Source organism: Oxyura jamaicensis, chromosome 1, assembly GCF_011077185.1.
Source record: "Oxyura jamaicensis isolate SHBP4307 breed ruddy duck chromosome 1, BPBGC_Ojam_1.0, whole genome shotgun sequence".
NCBI classification, from domain to species: domain Eukaryota; kingdom Metazoa; phylum Chordata; class Aves; order Anseriformes; family Anatidae; genus Oxyura; species Oxyura jamaicensis.
This window is the reverse complement of record NC_048893.1, coordinates 199,258,168-199,275,912: the sequence shown is the minus strand read 5'-3', so window position 1 is coordinate 199,275,912 and position 17,745 is coordinate 199,258,168. Positions and strand designations below refer to the sequence as shown.

At 42.2% G+C, this 17,745-nt stretch overlaps 1 protein-coding gene across 4 annotated transcripts in view; it reads left to right on the top strand.

Moving 5' to 3' along the window:
- TENM4 (teneurin transmembrane protein 4) overlaps positions 1–17,745 on the top strand; it is a 901,054-nt gene that overhangs the window by 806,814 nt on the left and 76,495 nt on the right. For all 4 annotated transcript variants that reach the window (XM_035330189.1, XM_035330205.1, XM_035330196.1 and 1 more), the window contains 2 exons: positions 4–220; positions 13,852–13,971. In XM_035330189.1, coding sequence (XP_035186080.1) covers positions 4–220; positions 13,852–13,971 — 337 coding nt within the window. The remainder of the gene's footprint in view (positions 1–3; positions 221–13,851; positions 13,972–17,745) is intronic.

The following is a 17,745-nucleotide window of genomic DNA, read 5'->3' as shown; positions in this document are numbered from 1 at the left end:
TAGATGGCCTGGTGGATTGCATGGACCCAGACTGCTGCTTGCAGCCACTGTGCCACGTCAACGCTCTGTGCCTGGGCTCCCCAGATCCCCTGGATATCATCCAGGAGACACAAGCCCCCGTCTCCCAGCAGAGCTTGCATTCGTTCTATGATCGGATCAAGTTCCTAATTGGCAAGGACAGCACTCACATCATCCCAGGAGACAATCCCTTTGAAGGAGGGTAAGTGAATTTTGGTTTTTCTTCAGTTAAGAAGTAAAGCGTGAGCCACTTGGCCACTGAAAGAGGTAGAATGGCTTAAAAAGGAATAGCAGCAAGATTCAATACACAGAAACCATCTCACAGAAGTAAATACCTGTAAAATGTTGTGGCTGGTGTGATTCTGCTTTCTTTCTCCTCATCTGCAAGGTCCTGCCACCCAGTAAGAAAAGATGTTTCTCTCCCAGTGCACATGGGTGGTTGCATCTGTGCTGCCTTCTCTTATTTCAAGGAACAAAAGCCATCCGTTCAGCAGGGCTCTTCTAGTTCAAGTGACTGTCATTCTCCAGAAGTATTTAGTACATTTAGCAATGGCAGACCTTCTTCCAAATTAAACAGAGGTTTGACAGAGCCAACAGAAAGGGAAACTGGAATGATATTTACGGTCTATAGGATGGCTTCCAAAGGCATGGAGAAAATCTTACAGTCTGGGGAGGGCTATTAGAGCGATTAGTGATGTAAACAATCAGGTTGAACCCAAATTGGTTTTCGTACTGAGACATTTGCTGCAATCATCATCAAGAAATAGGAACTGACAAAGAGATTTTATGCCGTTCACGTCTGTGACTGCATTTCAGCCCTTTGGTTCAGACCATGCCGGGGTTTCAGGAGAGGCAGCCCCTTTAAGCCGTGTGCTTGTAGCGGGACACCACAATACATACCCTGGGGCATCAGATTCTTAGATCATTCAGTGTCTGCTCGGAATGTTGCCTTTCAGAAGTGGTGACCCCGAGCCATGAGGTGGTTCTCAGCACTTAGGTTTCAACTCGGCTGAATTCCACCCAGTCATTAACAGCTTACTTTCAGCTTTCCCATGCACAGCAGTGAATAGCTTGGCTCTGAAACTATACAATCGTCGTGTTCCTGCGGGTAGTTATTTTAGTACTTGCATCTCAGCAGGCCTCTCGGGCCCTTCTGGATCTGACCTAGTGCTCTTCCAGGAGGGGACATTGCCAGCATCCCTGGGTCACACCTCCCATGGGTACCACCTCTTGCGTATCACCATCTCTGGTGGTCCACAGGCTGACCTTGGATGTGAACCACTTAGAGGCATGCCAGGGCCAAGGAACTGGCCTGATGTGATAGTTTCTCTAATTTGTCTTGCTGCCAAGCCCCTCAGAGTCCACAAAAGCTAATGGCAATGATTCAGGTCAAGGCCAAGCAGTCATTATGTAGGTTGTCCTTTGCCAGCATTCTCAAGATTACAGATTCTGGATACTGAACAGTCCAGGCTCTGGACTCAACAACAGTGAATCCTCTGTTGACAGTTGTGATTTGTTGCTGTAAAATCAGGTCTCAGAACTTAAAATAACTTATACTCACAATTTCATTTTCTGATATATTTAGGGTTGTAATTCCTCAGTTGAGCTCACAGTTGGAAGCCTTTCCAGGGCAGACTGTGGTCTCAGGGCCATGTGTAGCTACCTGTTTTGATAGGTAGAGGGTTTCAGTAGACACAAGTCATGTTTAAAATTTTTTTTTTAGGCAGCTAAAGAGCTGTAGGAATCTTCATGCACACGTGATAACAATTTGCAGCTTCTCTTTAAAGAAAGTCTGCCTTCACCAATTCAGAGAGGTAGGGGGAATAATGTGAGTTTCTCATTACATAGTGAATTTGCTTCTGGGAGTGCCAGCAGAGAACCAGAAAGATTGTCAGGTAGGGTCACTCATGTAGGGTCACATAAATTCCTAAAGGACTTATATGTGTTTCATGGATTGGATGGTAGATCTCTATGTGGGAAGGAATTACTTTCCATCTGTAAATGCCCTGCTAAGGATTCAGAATTCAGAAGAAGCACCTGCTAGCAGAAACGTTTGTTTGGCATATAGATTATTAGAGTGAGGGAATGCAAAGATTCAAATCAATAGGAAGGGTTTTAATGATTGCTTTTAATTTACTACAGTGAAACTAATAAATGGAGCTCCTTGTTCCATTTAAGATAACACGAAGAATTATACAGAGACAGTGATGAGTGATGAGGGTGCCTTTCTTAAAATATCAGCACAGGGTGGGTATCACTAAATATGGTCTACAGACATGCCACCTCAGGCAGTGATTTTATTGCATCTTTCAAGTTAAATATCTGACTCATCGCAAGAGCAGTTGCAAACAACAGTGAAGGATTTCAGCAGAAGGTATGTTTTCCCACGAGACAGCACCACAGCACACAATCTGGGCTTATTGGTCTGTTGGGTTGCTAAAAATGACATTACTCTTTTGAGATCTTAAAAGATATCGTGAGTTCCTGCTAGTTCTTAAAAGTCCTGCAGATCTGGATCAACTCAACCGTCACAAGCATTTTCTGCCTGCTTAGCCTCTCTTTGTAGTTCCAACTGGCTGTTTGTCACCCAGAAGGTTGAACCTTTAAACAGCCGTCTCTTGTCACCCTGGAAATGGCAGCACTTCAGCGGTGGTCAGAGAGAGCTTTCTCCATGGAGGAGCATCATGAAGGCAGTCTTGGCCTGGGACAGCTGTATCTTCACATGTAATTATGCCCTTTCTTCAGCAGCATTCTCATTAAATCTCCTCCTGTTGGTTTAAAAACAGATTGGTGATAAAATCCCTCTTATCCATCAGACTACATCTCCATGAAGATTACAGCAGCAGCTGGAGGCAAGATGAACCATTTTCCTCTTCCTTCCAGCTGCTGGCTCAGAACATCCTCCAGCAGGAGGGAGGGCAGGAAATCTTTTTCTTCCAGTGGAGAGCTCTGACATCCTGACTTAGGACACTTCTCTCCCCTTTCGCTGCTGCTGCAATTCATGAAGTCATCGTCTTGGTGTAGATCAGGACCATACACTGCTGTACGACACATGCTGTGAGTAGTCCCATAAGCAGAGGTGAGATGAGGGAACCCTCTGTTTGTCACAGGGACGATGCCCTGCAGAGACAGCCATGGCACAGGCCCCCTTCTCATCTTTCAGTTCAGGGATTTGAGGAACCAGAGCCTCTTCGGTCTTTACCAGGCCATGCCTGGCTGCTGCATCCAGCCCTGCAGCTGGAAAGGAGGTGTTACACCACAGCACGGCTGCAGCTCTTGTATGGGCTTGCAGAAGAGGCCTCAGAGTGAGGGAGATGACTGAATACCTGTACAATGCATTTCCTGGGCTTCAGAGACACAGCTTAGCTACCCTTTAGAGAGAACAGCAGTGCAGATCACCTAATGGATACAAATAAATGAATGCCTCGTGACAGCTAGCCTTTGAGTGAATTTATTATTGAATTACACTCCAGCTTTTTAAGAACAAGCTGAGCTGACAAGCTCTCTCACCACTGCAGAAGAAAAAGAAAGACAATGATAAATTACCCAGATGGATAAAGGTAAAGACCTTGTCTCCTCCAAAATACCAGCAATTATATATTATTCATGTTTGGGAAGAAAAAATAATCATTGCCCATATTGAAATGAGTGTTTATGATGATAAAGCAAGTAGCTAAATTAAATTCTGAATGCACAGAATGTCTTTTCACATCATTTTGATGAACAGATAACAAGTACTCTTCTGCTACTTGATCGTTCGTGTATTGATTTTGAAACCACTTACTCTTGCTGTTTGCTTTGTATTTTTAAGCCATTCTTAGTTGTCCATCACTGTAAGGAGCAGCACAAGATGCAGCAGTGTCAAGTTGTTGACTTTCAAGTAGGACACCTGATATCTTTGTTCTCTCTTGAGGGACAGTGTCAGAAAACTGCAGGAACAGGCTAAAGCCCTGATCCACAGAGTCTATGCTAAGTGTTGGCAGAGGATTAACGTACCACAGAAATCCACGTGCAGAAATGATGTTTTTCTGTAAAGAATATTTGAAAACAAATCAGGTGATTTTTCAGTAGATGCATTTTATACCCCTTCTTTTTTGGCACATTTTGTGTATATCTACTTGCTGCCAGTAGTGTTAACCCCTCCTAATTAAACAGGCAGCTAGAAATAACCCGCTGAGTTACGAAGACACATCAGAGAGCAAGATCTGGCATCAGCTGCAAGAATAGACCCTTACTGCCATCATGTCAGTAGCCTAAGTACAGAAAATAGTAAGTTTTAATGGTCAAAAATTCTGATCCAAATGCCATTTGCACCTTTCTTTTCCCACTGCTCAGTGAGCAGGTATCCCCAAACATGCCACTCCACCTCCCCGTGCCTCCACGTATGCCAGGCTGTACAATGCGCCATCCTGATCCTATAGGTTTCCCCAGCAGATTTTGCTGAGTTTGTTTGTCTTAGCCAAAGACAAAATTAGAGAGAAGTCAAAAAAAAACAACAAACTAACCCGATGTAGCTTTCTGCTGATGACTCCTCCCCGGCTGGCTGGTCCAAACCATCCCTTTCGCCCTGCTCCAGTAGGATGCAGCTCCTCTGGCCCAGTAGCTAAATACTGTGGGTGGGAAGCACCTCAAAAACTGAAGGCACCTCGGTGGCCATGCAGGAGCTCGAGGAGCACAGCAGCTCCACAGCTTTGGACAGATCTGAGGGATAAATGCTGCATGTGTTTAACACTGTGTTGTAAATACTAGACACCAGCCAGTGCTCCTGCTCAAACCACCTCCTTCCTAGCTTTACTCTCTTCCAAAGGCATCCGTCTATTTTTGTTTCTTTCTACTTAAATTAACTACTCATTAGCTACAAATCACAGCCTTGTGAAATGTAGAAGAATAATGAGGGATTTTCAAAGACCCAGTGTTTTTTATTTTGGTAATTATTGCTGGTACACACAGACAAGCATACTTTTAAAACTTACCTTTTCAGTGTACAGGCAATATATATATCTCTTTTCAACGTCTGCCTTTTTGTTTTGGTTTCAAATTATATACTATGGCATTATTTCAGCTCAAAGTGATTTTGCATTGAGCATGCCATTATTTCCATATAATAAATGAATGCAAAATATGCCACTACCTACTTCCATTTCATGGAGTTTGTACCCACAGGACTCTCTGAAAGAAAATTTCCAATCAATTTTTATGTTTCTTTCCATAATATAGATAGCATAATCATAACGTAATTATATTCCCCTTTCACAAGTGGCAGCGAAAGGAAGTTCTGAGTACAGTCATTAGAGAAACTGAGATTCAGTTTTTTAACAAATATTAAAAATTATTGGATACTTATTACCAAGAACTCTTGCACTAGATTTTCTGGGACCATCTACAAGAGAAAGTCACGCTTGAAGAAATTATGAATTCATCCCTTCTCTGTTAATGTACATTAAACTATTGATTTCTCTTCTCAGTGGGGAAAAGAATGCTCAAAACTGAAGGAATACGTGAAAAAAATATTGGCATTATACTAGGGATTAAATAGAGTACTACATATATAACCAGCAAAACAGAGAGGAAACGGGAAATATGAAGAGAAGAAATAGAGATGAGGCCAAAACCTCAAAGGAGGCTCAGGAGCCTGCAGGACCTCTCAGGAGCTCTCAGGTGATACCAGTACACCTGGGAGCTCCTGGAGCGTGCAGAAGGCAAAACCTGAGCCTTCAAAACTCCCAAGCAGAAAAACAAAACTCTCCTAATGAGTTAAGTACCTCGTGGATTACACAGATGCTGATGTGCACATTTGGATTTAGGAGTCTAAACTGCACTATAGATGCTGATGTACTCTCTTGGATCTGGCGCATTGACATTTGATTAATATTTATTCAATATTCAGGGTACGTTCCTTTGAAAAAAGAGCAGCCCGCATGGCCGTTGTTTTATCCTGCTGGTTGATAGACATGACCAGTGTGATGGCTGAGTCAGTAGCTCCATTCGATAAAGCAACATTACCAGGAGCAGCATATCCTGTTCAGTGAAGTGACTTGATTATTTCATTCCGCCTTCTTCAAAGAAAATATCAGCTCACTGCTGTAATGATTCTCACGTGGGACCCTGACACACTCCTTCTGCAAAAAGCTGGAGCTTTCTGCCCCAAGCTCTTCGCTGCCTTGCCTCTGCAAATTTGGCAAGCACCCCTCGGCCAGCCCAGCACAAAATCTTCAACCCAGCCCCAAGCTGGTGTGATCTGATCCCCTGGGTTTTGCACTGCTGGGGTGAAGCTCTGCTTCTTCTTCTTGTTCATACAAGCTTTACTATTGAAATTAGGTGATTTCTTCTTCTTCTGCCAGATCAGCTCTGGGCAGACGCCTCTAGCTGGTGGATGCTAACAGCTGAGTCCCAGTGCAATTGTCAACCGTTTTGATTTATCAGGAAGAGCGTGTCCTCTGAGTGTGACATTTTCTAGCTAAATTGGTTAAAACCTCATACATAGCAAATCAGTTTTAAAATCCCAATCATAAAATCTTATATGTTTTATTGAATCATTTTTTTTTCCTAATTCCTTTGGATCACTACAAAGCTATCAGGCAGCTTATATGTAGTTAAAGAACCTTCCCTGTGATCACCAAAAAAGGGAGCTCATTTTATAATTAACCTGGAAATAATGTGTTTCTTCTGTCCTGTTCAGTCTTACTTTCATGATACTTCAAATTCGATGGGAGGAATTGCTTTTACTCTGGGTCTTCTGCAGAGCTGAATATGCGGCCATAGCTTACAAAATAAATACCAGACATAAAACACTACGATAATACGAAACTGGTAAGATCTGCAGACTTCTTTTTTATGACTTGACATGAATACGTTATTCTCCTTGAAAATTATTGCACCATAAAGGCTCTACCTCTCGTAGAAATAATGGTTTTAGGATCACTTCTGAAAAATTATGAAATGAGCATAATTCAGTATTAGGTACAAAAATTATCTCACATCTTATGAGCTATTGAACCAAACATGGGTTTTACAGACCTAAAAAAATGAGAGCATGATTCTGCTTCCTTGAGACCTTGTACAAAGCAAGAGAGTGCGTTTCTTTGGTTGTGCTGAAGTGAAGGAAAGAATCGTCAACTTTTAAAGCACTTCTCAGGCAACCACACTGGGAATAGAAGCATTTTTCACTGAAACTTCGCAGTAAAGCAGATCCCAACTTTATTAGGCGTTACATTTCCTATAAAAATCTATTCTAAAATACTTTCACTTCCCCATTATAGTTGGACCAGTTTCATAATTTCAGAGACCAATGTCGATGTCTGTTCCTCTTCACTTCCTACTTGGTGAACAGCTAACTTTTATCCTCCCACCTTCCCAGCTGAAAAATCTTGAGATGCAAAACCAAGCGAGCCCATGAGGCATAGAGACCCAAGATGTTTTGGAGGCAGAAGTGGCATCTCTGTCCAACAGTTGACCAGATTGCTTGGCTGATCAGAGAGGCAGACTGTGCTTTCATCTTCCTATGTCTGTCCCTTAAGAAAGGAACAGACATCAAGTAGGTCAATAGGGTTCAAATCTTGGGAGAAGTTTTCAAAACCATGAGTGTCCAAGCCTTTTAGGAATTGAGCCATGAGGGAGTTCGTCTGAGACCAATGATCATTCAATCGTCAGATTTCTAGAAGTGATTGGTGTTCAGCTCTTTCCTCAAATGAATATTACATTTTATTACTAACTGTCATGAAAGAAAGATGCCTTCTTTTCCCTTTGGAGCAGCTACAACCCCACAGTCACCAATAGTGCAGACAGACACGATGCCATAGGAGATTTCAGAGGACTAATTCATCACGGAGCAGAATGGAGGGAGATGCATGCAGAGGGGAGCTTGAGAAACTGGCCAACAGCTGGACACAGAGCCGAGCCCACCCATGGATACTAAAAAGATCGGATGAAGAAGACCCACTGTGTTGATACTGCCAGGTTACACTAGATCTAAAGAGACAAAAATAAGAAAATCTGCATCTGGACATGTTATGGTAAATCTAGATTAATAAGCACTTTCCTCCTATACTTCAAATAGCACCTTCATTAACCACAGTCATAAAAGTATACAAGCATTAGGCTGCTTTTTCTCCTGTCCTTCTTAAGACAATTTAAGCAATGTGCTTTCATCGGAGCATTTCAATCAGGCAGCTTTGCTGTTTGTTTTGTAAAATATCTGAGAGACTGTCGAAGGTTTCCTGCAAAAGGTTAACAATTAAGGCCTCTACCCACATAAAGAATCGTCAGCACCTCCTAACCCTTCATCGATGGGACCTTATAAATAGCTTCATTGAGCAGGTTAAACAAACAGGGCAGATACTGCTTCTTGCTGCAAACAACGTAGAATTTAATTTCTTTTGTTGAGCCTGGTCAGAGCTCTTAGAAACTTTGCTCTTCATCATCCAGTCTTCTTCTCCTGGGTCCCAGGCTTCTCAGAAAGTTGAATGGCAGTGAGAAGTGTTGCAAACCAAGTCTGCCAGTGCCATTTTAGCAAGTCCCTGACCGGGACTTGGTTGAACATGAACACATTTAGTCCTTTGTCAGATTGACAGTGCTCCCCTTACAGGCAAGGTTCTCAGCTGAGCCTAATTGATGATTTGTCTGCCCACCATGTGACAAACCCTTTCAGAAACTCACTTGTGTTATCCGTGGGGCTGAGGGAGTCTTTCTGGATGGCTACTCTTTAATTTTCTTTTCTTTTTTCACATAAGCATGCCTTTCTTGTTTAACAAGAAACCCTTTAGCAAGATCTTTTCCATTCTTTTTCCTAACCTCAATTCCTTAATTCAGATGTCATCTAGATCAGTAGAGGGGTTTCCAAATTCAGCTTTTCCTACAGCTAAACTGAAGAAGCTAGAAAGGGATTGACTCCGTTCAAGGAAAGACCATCAACAGATTTTTTTGGTGCAGTTAAGAGGCAAGTGGGCAGAGCCTGTTTAACAGACAGAGCTTTTTTTACAGGCAGCTTTTGAGGGAGATACTGCCAGAAGCAATAAACTCGAAGGTCTGTATGTACCGCTGTTGCCTTTTCTTCTTTTGTCCTTCATCTGTCAGCTCAGGCATTTTCTGTGTCCATGTGCTTGATCGTGATGCCCTTGGCTTTTACCTGGCATGCTACCAATTTTTCTGTCTATCCAGTGCTAGACAGCCCTGAGGTGGTTTGACCCGAGACAGGTGCATTCAAACCAAAGTGGCCGAGGTATGTTTTGCTGCATCCCACCTTATTATTAAGCAAAAAGGTCACAACAGCTAAAGCCATGAGATCACGTTTGTACCAAATGACTGTATTTATAGGTACTTGACCAGAAAGGTTTCCCAGCACGCCGCAGATGAAGTACCGTGAGAATGTAAAAATTCCTGAGCAAGCGATTAGCAGATTACTACAATTATCCTCTTAATGTCCCTGTAAGAAAATGTGCCTCAGTTGTAATTTTGCAGGTGGAGTACTAGAATACATGCAGACCAGCTGATAGGACCAGTGTTGAACAAAAGTCTGTAGCAGAAGAAGAAATATTGCTGAGCTCACCTGATTTCAATAGTAAGGCTCGTACCAGAAGAAATAACTTTCTAGGTTTTCACACAAGGGTGCTGTGGTGAAGGTTCATCCAGAGCAGAAGAATAAATCCCCAGCATGTCTACGCCAGTAAAATATGAAGTGGTAAATAAGATCAAAGAGATGAAAAGATTTATAGCAGCAAATTAAAATATTTATTCTGAATAACTTGGCTGAAGCTGGCTGAGTAGTTATGATAACCATCTCCATACATCTGAAACTTTGGAAGGAGAAGGCACAATGAGTTCTGGAGGAAATATTTTGAGGAGCTTCAGAAATTCATTGAGGTGAGATCTCCCCTTGGCGCCTATTCTCAGTCAGGGAAAGAATATACATTTCTTTCAGCAAAAGAGGATTTAAAATGTGTGGGATTTTCTTTTCCCAATGAAAAATGTTCAGCAAAAGCAGTATTTTTTTTTCTATTTCCCAGTGCCAAGCACAGTGTCAGCAGAAAACTGCTGTGAATAAGAAGTGTTGGAAGGACCAATGTCTAAGTTACAGACGTTGGGTCAGATACAGTATTAAAGTCAGATCTTTAATGTACTCCCATAGGAATCGGGGAGATGGCTTTTGGGGAATTTACTTTTCTGTCTTCTGTTCTAAAACTCTTTTGGTCTGCTTAGATTTTGTAGAGAAGTAAAGCAGCCTACCAAACTTTCTTTATATCTGAGCAATGGGAAAGTAAAGGTATCATTGCACTCTCTCTGTTTTGTCCCTGTAGCCCAGATCTTACCAGGAAGGCTTAAATTAATTTTCAGAGGAACAGAGAAGATTGCACAAAGCAATGGTATAAAAATGTCTGATATGCCATCTGGCATTCTAGATAGCAATTCGACAATGGCTTGGTGTTTCAGGGAAGCCTTTATGGACAAATTTTAACAAAAAATAGGGGAAGTCTAATTAGAGAAGTAGAAAAACAGCAGAGTGCTGTTCATTGCAAAGCAAGAATCCATACACCCTAATATAAAAGTAGAGAAGGAAACAAGCAAACAAAACAAAAGACAAACAGACAACAGAGGCAGTGTGCAGAATCTTTTAATAATTCAATGGGAAGACGAGGCTCTAGCTACGAGAAATTCAATTTTGTTCAACTGCAGAAAACACTCTGAACTGGCAGGCCTAGCCCGATGGAATAAATCTCTTCTATTAACATGAGAGATAATTTTATGTAAATATATTGGGAGACCTTCTAGCAGAGCCGAGCGTCTTAGCAATACCACTTAACTTGTTTGTAGTGTAATTGCATTTAGACCAAGGTCTTCTGAAGGAAATGGCTGACTAAATTAGCATTAACCAGGTTCCTGGGGGGCTCCGTGCGTTGTGGGTAGTCGATCTTGCCTCCAGAAAGGACACGTTGACACCAGAGAAGCCAGCTGCTTCCCACGCACTGTATTCACTGTTTCTCCCAAGCGGGGCAAATTTTATCACCTAGGGAAGGAGAAGATTTGAGAATCTAATCAAGCAGAGTCTGGGCTTTGGTTTTTCTCCAGTTCCCATCCCTCCTGCTTTTAACTGAATTCAGATTTGTGCGTGTTGCTCCAGCTCCTTTTTATCACTGTGGTTTGGGAAGGATGTCCCCTTTGTGGGAATATATCTTTCCCTATAGCATGGAAGGACAGCTATTGTTGTAGTCCTCTGGGGGACTGGTGGATGCAGCTGGGCTTGTCGATGAGCTGCTTCTCTGCGAAGAGATGCTAGCTTCGTCTGAGTTAGTGAACACATAGATGCACAAATGGTGGTGGAGACAGCACTGCGAAGCATCAGCTAGGATGGGAACTGAGTCTCTTGCTGGAAGGTGGGAGGTCAAATGCATCTGTTTGTCCATATTGTACTCATTCCTGTTACTGAAGAAATAGTTGTCTGTGATATGTAATGGACCAGATGCTCGCTGATATAAAGCACATCCCCCCCATTAACAGGAGCTGAGGATCTAAGCCAATGTGCTTGCAATATTATGTAGAAGCTTGCAACTGCTTGGACATGTTTTAAGTGGGGCAGCAGGGGAGACATCTGCAGCATTTTGTATTTTTTCCTTTGCTTGCTTTTAACTCTTGGAAGGAAGGAACAAGTGGAAGTGTTCTTTCTGGGTTTGCAGAAATGTAGCATGATCTTGTCTCTCGAATATTTTAAAACACGAGCAGTACCCATGTTGACTTGAATCAGGAAGTCAGAATACCAAGTGCCTCATGCTGTGCAACAAGGCTTTAGTCTTCAAGCAAGTCTGTTGTGATTCCTTGCCTTTCACAAAATGTGCAGCCATCCGGTCAGGAGCTGAGAGGAGGCTGTTCCAAACCCTTCCATGGAGCTCCCTAAAGGATAGGAAAGGAGATGGGGCAGGGTGGAAGGAATCACGGAAAAATCTGGGAAGAGAAAGCCTAGCTCTTCACTCAGGTATGTGATTGCACATATTCACTTTGTTCAAAATTGCCCTACAGTAGGTGACCTGTAGGCTTCAGCAGGGTCATTCCAAGCATTGACATTATTCCCAGCATATTCCGTGATATCGCAATCCTTTGAGTTATGCTTTGCCTGCCTGTTACAGAGTGACATATGTTTTACTTTACTGTACTTGGATATTGTTTTAAATTTGTTGTCTATGGGAAGTTGGGTTAGAGCCTTCAACGGGGGAAGCAATAGAAGTACGAAAAACATTATTAACTACAAGCTGGGTCCAAGTCTTTTCCTGCATGACTTCTAACAAGTCAGTGATGATATATCAGAGAAGACTCAGTGACAGAAAAATAAGTTCCATTATCTCATTTTCCTGTGTTCTATTCCAAAATTGTATATGAATCAAGTCACATTTTAGATTGCTGGCACATTCTGGTAACGCTTCGAGAATTTCTGTTAATATTGGAGCTCTCTGTTTACATCAGTAGGAGTTTTAAGACTCCCTGACAAACGGTGTGTTTTCTGTGCTGTGGAATATACAACGACTGCAGCCCTTACTTAATAGAAATTATACGTTATCTCCTTGCATTATACCATATCGGAATTTCAGATGGACTCAAAGAAAATAACTTGATCTCTCAAGTGTTTATGAAATCAACATTACAAAACAGTGCAGATATCATTTGCCTGGGTGAACCAGCGAAGTGACATTTCTCAGCTCAAGTGGGTAGATAGCGAGTGCAGCTGGGATGATTTACTCTTGCTGAGAACTGGTCCTGCACCTGCAGAAACATCGGCTTTCAATCTCTGCTCTCCACCAGGACAACAGTAAGGAAAATCACTCACCGGGTCATGTTAGCACACTGACACCACAATTTGCTGTTGTTGCTCAGAAAAATAGTTGGCCTCAGCCAGCAATTGGGCTCAGACACTCGCACGGACAGGTGGTGCTTTGTCTTTACAGAAAGCTCCTCAGGTAGCAGCACAGCAATGACTTAGAGGTCTGGAAACAGGCTTTGGAATAAGAACCCAGAAAATCTGTCTTTGGCTTTACTGCAGATTTTCTGCCTGACCTTGGACAACTGAAAACCACTCTGCTTTATTTGCTTTCTCCGTAAAATACCTATCATGCAGTATTAATCAATGTTTGTAAAGATCCTTGAGATCCCCAGATAAAAGAGCGCATTACAGAGCACAGAGTAATTGGAATACACGTAGTCTCTAAAATAGTGCAAGCTACCGAACTTGGAACGAAAAAGACAGGAAGGAAAAGCCCGTCTTGTTAACTTACTCCATTCCTCAAGCATTTTGTAGGGAAGCTATCTGAACCTAGCAAATTATCAGTCATGTTCTTCTCAAGTGGTAACTTAAGGGTCTTTGTGAAATCTGGATGAAATAAGTCGTCAAGCCCAGTGTGGCTCTTACCTCTGAGGGCTTTTGTGCCATAAATATGTCCGTACTAAGTATGCAGTACTTAGTATGCTTCTGTTCTCTTTGATTCTAAAATGTGGTTTGCCCTTTGTTAGGGCAGTATTGTCAAGGCACTGTGAAACTTAGCTGGTTATAGCATATTCCCACGTGATGTTGTGAACCCTACAAAAGCTCATAGTTCGCAAAGTAGATGCTGCAGCACTTGTGTTTGTCAAGAGCAGGTTAAAGGTAAGCCTTAATTCTGGTGTTGAATGCTCTTACCCACCTCCTGAGAAAGTCTTCAAGAGCAGCATGCCACCATCAGGCCAGACTGCATGGCCCCATGCTGTCCAGGACAAAAGGGCTTGGGCTACCTAATCGAAAGGAGTTCCTACCCCCAGAAATAGAGGAAAATCCCCCAAAAGACTTACTATTTATTATTGTTTCTCTCCTTCATCCAGACATGCATGTGTGATTCGAGGCCAGGTGATGACAGCGGACGGGACCCCTCTGGTTGGAGTCAACATCAGCTTTGTCAACAATCCTCTTTTTGGGTACACGATCAGCAGACAGGACGGCAGGTAGGATATCTTTACCGGATTTCCAATGTTCAAGCAGTGAGTACAGTGTTAATGCTACCAACACTAAGGAAGAACTTCCAAGGGCACATTTATTGTTTATGCATTTTGAAGATGTTGATGCCTTCTTATTGTTGCTGGTTGTTATTGTTATTATTTATTAACTTTGTAATATTAACTAGAATCATTAGCCAACAATTAGGCAATGAACTGCACATGCATGCCGTTTCCTTCAGTTCTATTCTTGTTAATTCATGTTGAAATGATTAGGAAGAAGTCATTAAAATTACAGTTGTTTTAGAGGCAAGTGCTTAAAATCTGAACAATCACACTCAACCAAACCAAAACCATTGCAAATTGTGAAAGTCTTTCATCTTATCTTTTGTCTGTCAGTGCTAATTGGCTCCCTTTCTTTTAAGAACAAAAATGAAATATTAGGGGTTCCAGCTGCACATGCCCTGTGTATTGACTACTAACCACTAGCACTTGGGAGAGGATTTATAGATTTTAGCACCTCTCCAATTCACCACTTTCATTAAAGGTTTGACTTGGCCAGAGAAGCTGATAGAATTATAATGAAAGAGAGGAACGTGTGCTAGCAACATGTGATTAATGCTGCCTTGTTCATGCTCGGGGGGTTTGCACCTACTCTAACACTGATGGTGACAAGGAGGCTTTCTTAGTGATGCTGCATCTGTTGTATGAAATGACCATGACATCTAGACAATAAAGAGGCATCCCTGGAAAACTAGTGGTCTCCTTCAGAAAAGGATGCCTTTGTAGTTCCTATAGCTTAGGCACTACAGCAAAAAGGAAAAAGCCTTGCACATTTATGCTACGAGTGTTTGTCAGACTCACTGAACACACTTTGCATGAACATACTTTGCTTTGAAACTGCACACTCAGCATCAACTCGCTGTGTATAGACCAGCACAAAATCTGCATATATTACAACATACATATCTACAAGATTCCTGAACAATAATGCCTGCTATAACCTTTTTCCTGTCTGCTTGTTTCCTTTTCCTATACTAAGTGCTATATTACTATGTGTAACATTTCGTGTAGATTACAAGTACTCTGAGGAAGGGACCATCTCTTTGCTTTGCAGTTGCACCGTACTTAGCACAGAGAGGCCTTGCCTTTAACCAACAAACATAACAGGGCAGGAGCACGGAGGTGAGCAGTGCTATCCCCACACCTTTCAATATTTGAGTTACTATTTCTTTCCACTTCAGCTATAAGGCTACTTCTGCTGGCAGATCAAGCCAGGGGTGTTCCTTTCACACCACGTCCTCCCCAGCCTCCAGCTCAGCCAGGGACCCAGGCAGAAAGCGATGCAGCTGCAGCATCTGTATGCTCCATCAACCCTCAGTGAGCTGCTGGTTCCTTGGGGCCCGCTGCCAGCCTCCAGAAGTTCAATTGGTTTCAAGGAGCTCAGTGCTGCCGTTTGCTGACTCAGCCCCTGACAGACGCTCAGGTCCAAATGATCCAAGTGACAGAGATCAGCTGCCTCAGACAAGGGAATCTGAGAGGATGTGGGACTCGTCCTGAAGCTGGGATTTCTGGCGGCAGCTGCTGGTGTTCGAACCCCAGGCAGCATAGTGTCAGCTCTTCTGATCTCAATTTCTTCACCTTCCCCTCAAATCATTCTGCTTCTATGGAAATATCGTGCACGTCTGGTGCACGACATTCAACAAACTGTCCAGTTGTGGTACTGAGGCTCTTGAATCACAAAAATACCTCCCAAAATTGTCATAGACATACATGCAGATATTTTCTCAAAGGGAAGGGCAGTGCATCGCTATACTCTGGAGGTAATAAATAGGCAGGTGAAAGCCCCTTCTTAAAGAGCACCAGAATCCAGTGACTTCCTCGGTGGGAAAACCCTCTAAAAATTACCTTGAAATCTTCAGGAGCATTCGGACTAAAATTATCAGGGCAGAAAATGGCATTAGACATCCCTTAATTCTAATCCTAGTCTTGTTGCCACTTTAGCAGGTAGCATTAGATGCATCTCTGAGCCTTTGCTAGGCCAGCCAACCATCCTGGGAAAGCGAGGTACCATTTCCTTGCCTCCCTTACTGGTTTTGGCAGCATTTATTGAATACTATTTGTAAAGCACTTTCGAAGTCACATAAAGAATTACGCTGTTACTGTTTCTATTATGTACTTTGATGGTTTTCAGAATTAGACCATTTAGGAAGAAGCATCTCTCCTCTCATCAGCTTTTCCACAGCGCAGTTTTCATTTGATTGAGTCGCCGTAGTTTAAGCAGTTGATGCTCTTAAGCAAAAAGTAGCTTCTCCTGAACTACACTGACAGGCTGCATGCATTTCTATTCCATGGCACTGCACAGTCATACGAGGTCATCCAGTCCATCTCTGTTGTCATTCAGGTTTGAAGAAAAATGGGAGCACGCATGCAAGCAGTTACCGTGTTCCAGAGGTTATGAGATAACTGCTTAAAACTCACTGGCTTTATTATTTGGCATATTCACTATAGGAATATCCTTGAAAACGTGCGCTGAGTTCCCGTAAATTGATTTAGCAAATCAGTTTACTGATAGCAGGGCAATAACTGTGTTTTTAAAGTAAGGGAGTTTAAAGACAGAATTGCATCAGCTTAACTTGATTGGCTCCTAAGCTGATTTTGTTGCTTTAGTAATTTTTTTTCTGGCATGACCAAGTTTCAAAATGAATACTGTAAGTGAAATTTCAGTTTTAAAATTACAGTGAAGTGAATTTTTCACCCCTGTGAATGGTTCAGCGTAACCCAAGTCTCTGCAGGTAGGTTTCACTCCCATTACAGCAGTCAGCTACAGTCTCCAGTTCTGAAATCCTGGTCCTATTTAAGTCATGTTACTTAGTCTGTTCATGAAATCGTCCCTGCTCCTCCCAGAAAAACTCATAGAATGTAAAGGCTTACATGTGATTCTACACTAATTACTGGGACACAGACTTTATTCAGATAACAAGGCATGAAGATGAAATTACAGCTCTGAAACCACTCTGTTGTATGTGTGATTTCTCTGTAAAGCAAGTTAATAGATGGAACAAAGTCTTTGTACTGGATTATAAACCACATTTTTTAATAAAGCTTTAAATTTGATCAATCTGGTAGTTTATAAAGGCCATAAGTCATCACATGGTTGTGGGAGCAGTGTTAATAAACAGACAGGGAAGTCTCCAGATATTTCCAGTCTCATCTCCCCACCATCACATTCAGCAACGTGGGCATCAGCCCTCCCAGAAATATATCGGCCTTTCGGAGCAAAGAGATGAGAAAGGGTTACACTTTTCTGTGCTTTTTCTTTTTTTTTTTCTTTTCTTTTCTTTTCTTTTGAGTCTGCATTGTGGATAAATAGAGAATTTCAGCCTTTGGCCTGTCTCTCCAGAGTCTTTTAAGAAAAACAGAACAATATGACGGTACAACAAGTATGATTTTTTTAGAGTGATAAAAAAGACATCAGAGAGCAGCAGCAAAACCAGAAATAAAATTATCTCATTCTTTCAATCCCAAGATGGTTTTGTTCCTGTTAAATTTAATTTCACTAAGGGTAGCTGGGATGAGGGTGTTTTCAGTTTAGGTTTTTCTGTTTGGTTTTGCTTTTAGGTTTTTTTGTTGTTGTTGTTCAGTTCATCGAGGTAACTTCCAAGCTGCACCCTGTGGCTCTGGGAAGAACAGCTCATGTGCAGCAGTACCTGCTACAAAAGTCTGCACCTCTGTGCTTTCCCAGCTGCTGGAGCCTGACGTGGAGGTGGTGCTTTCCCCTCT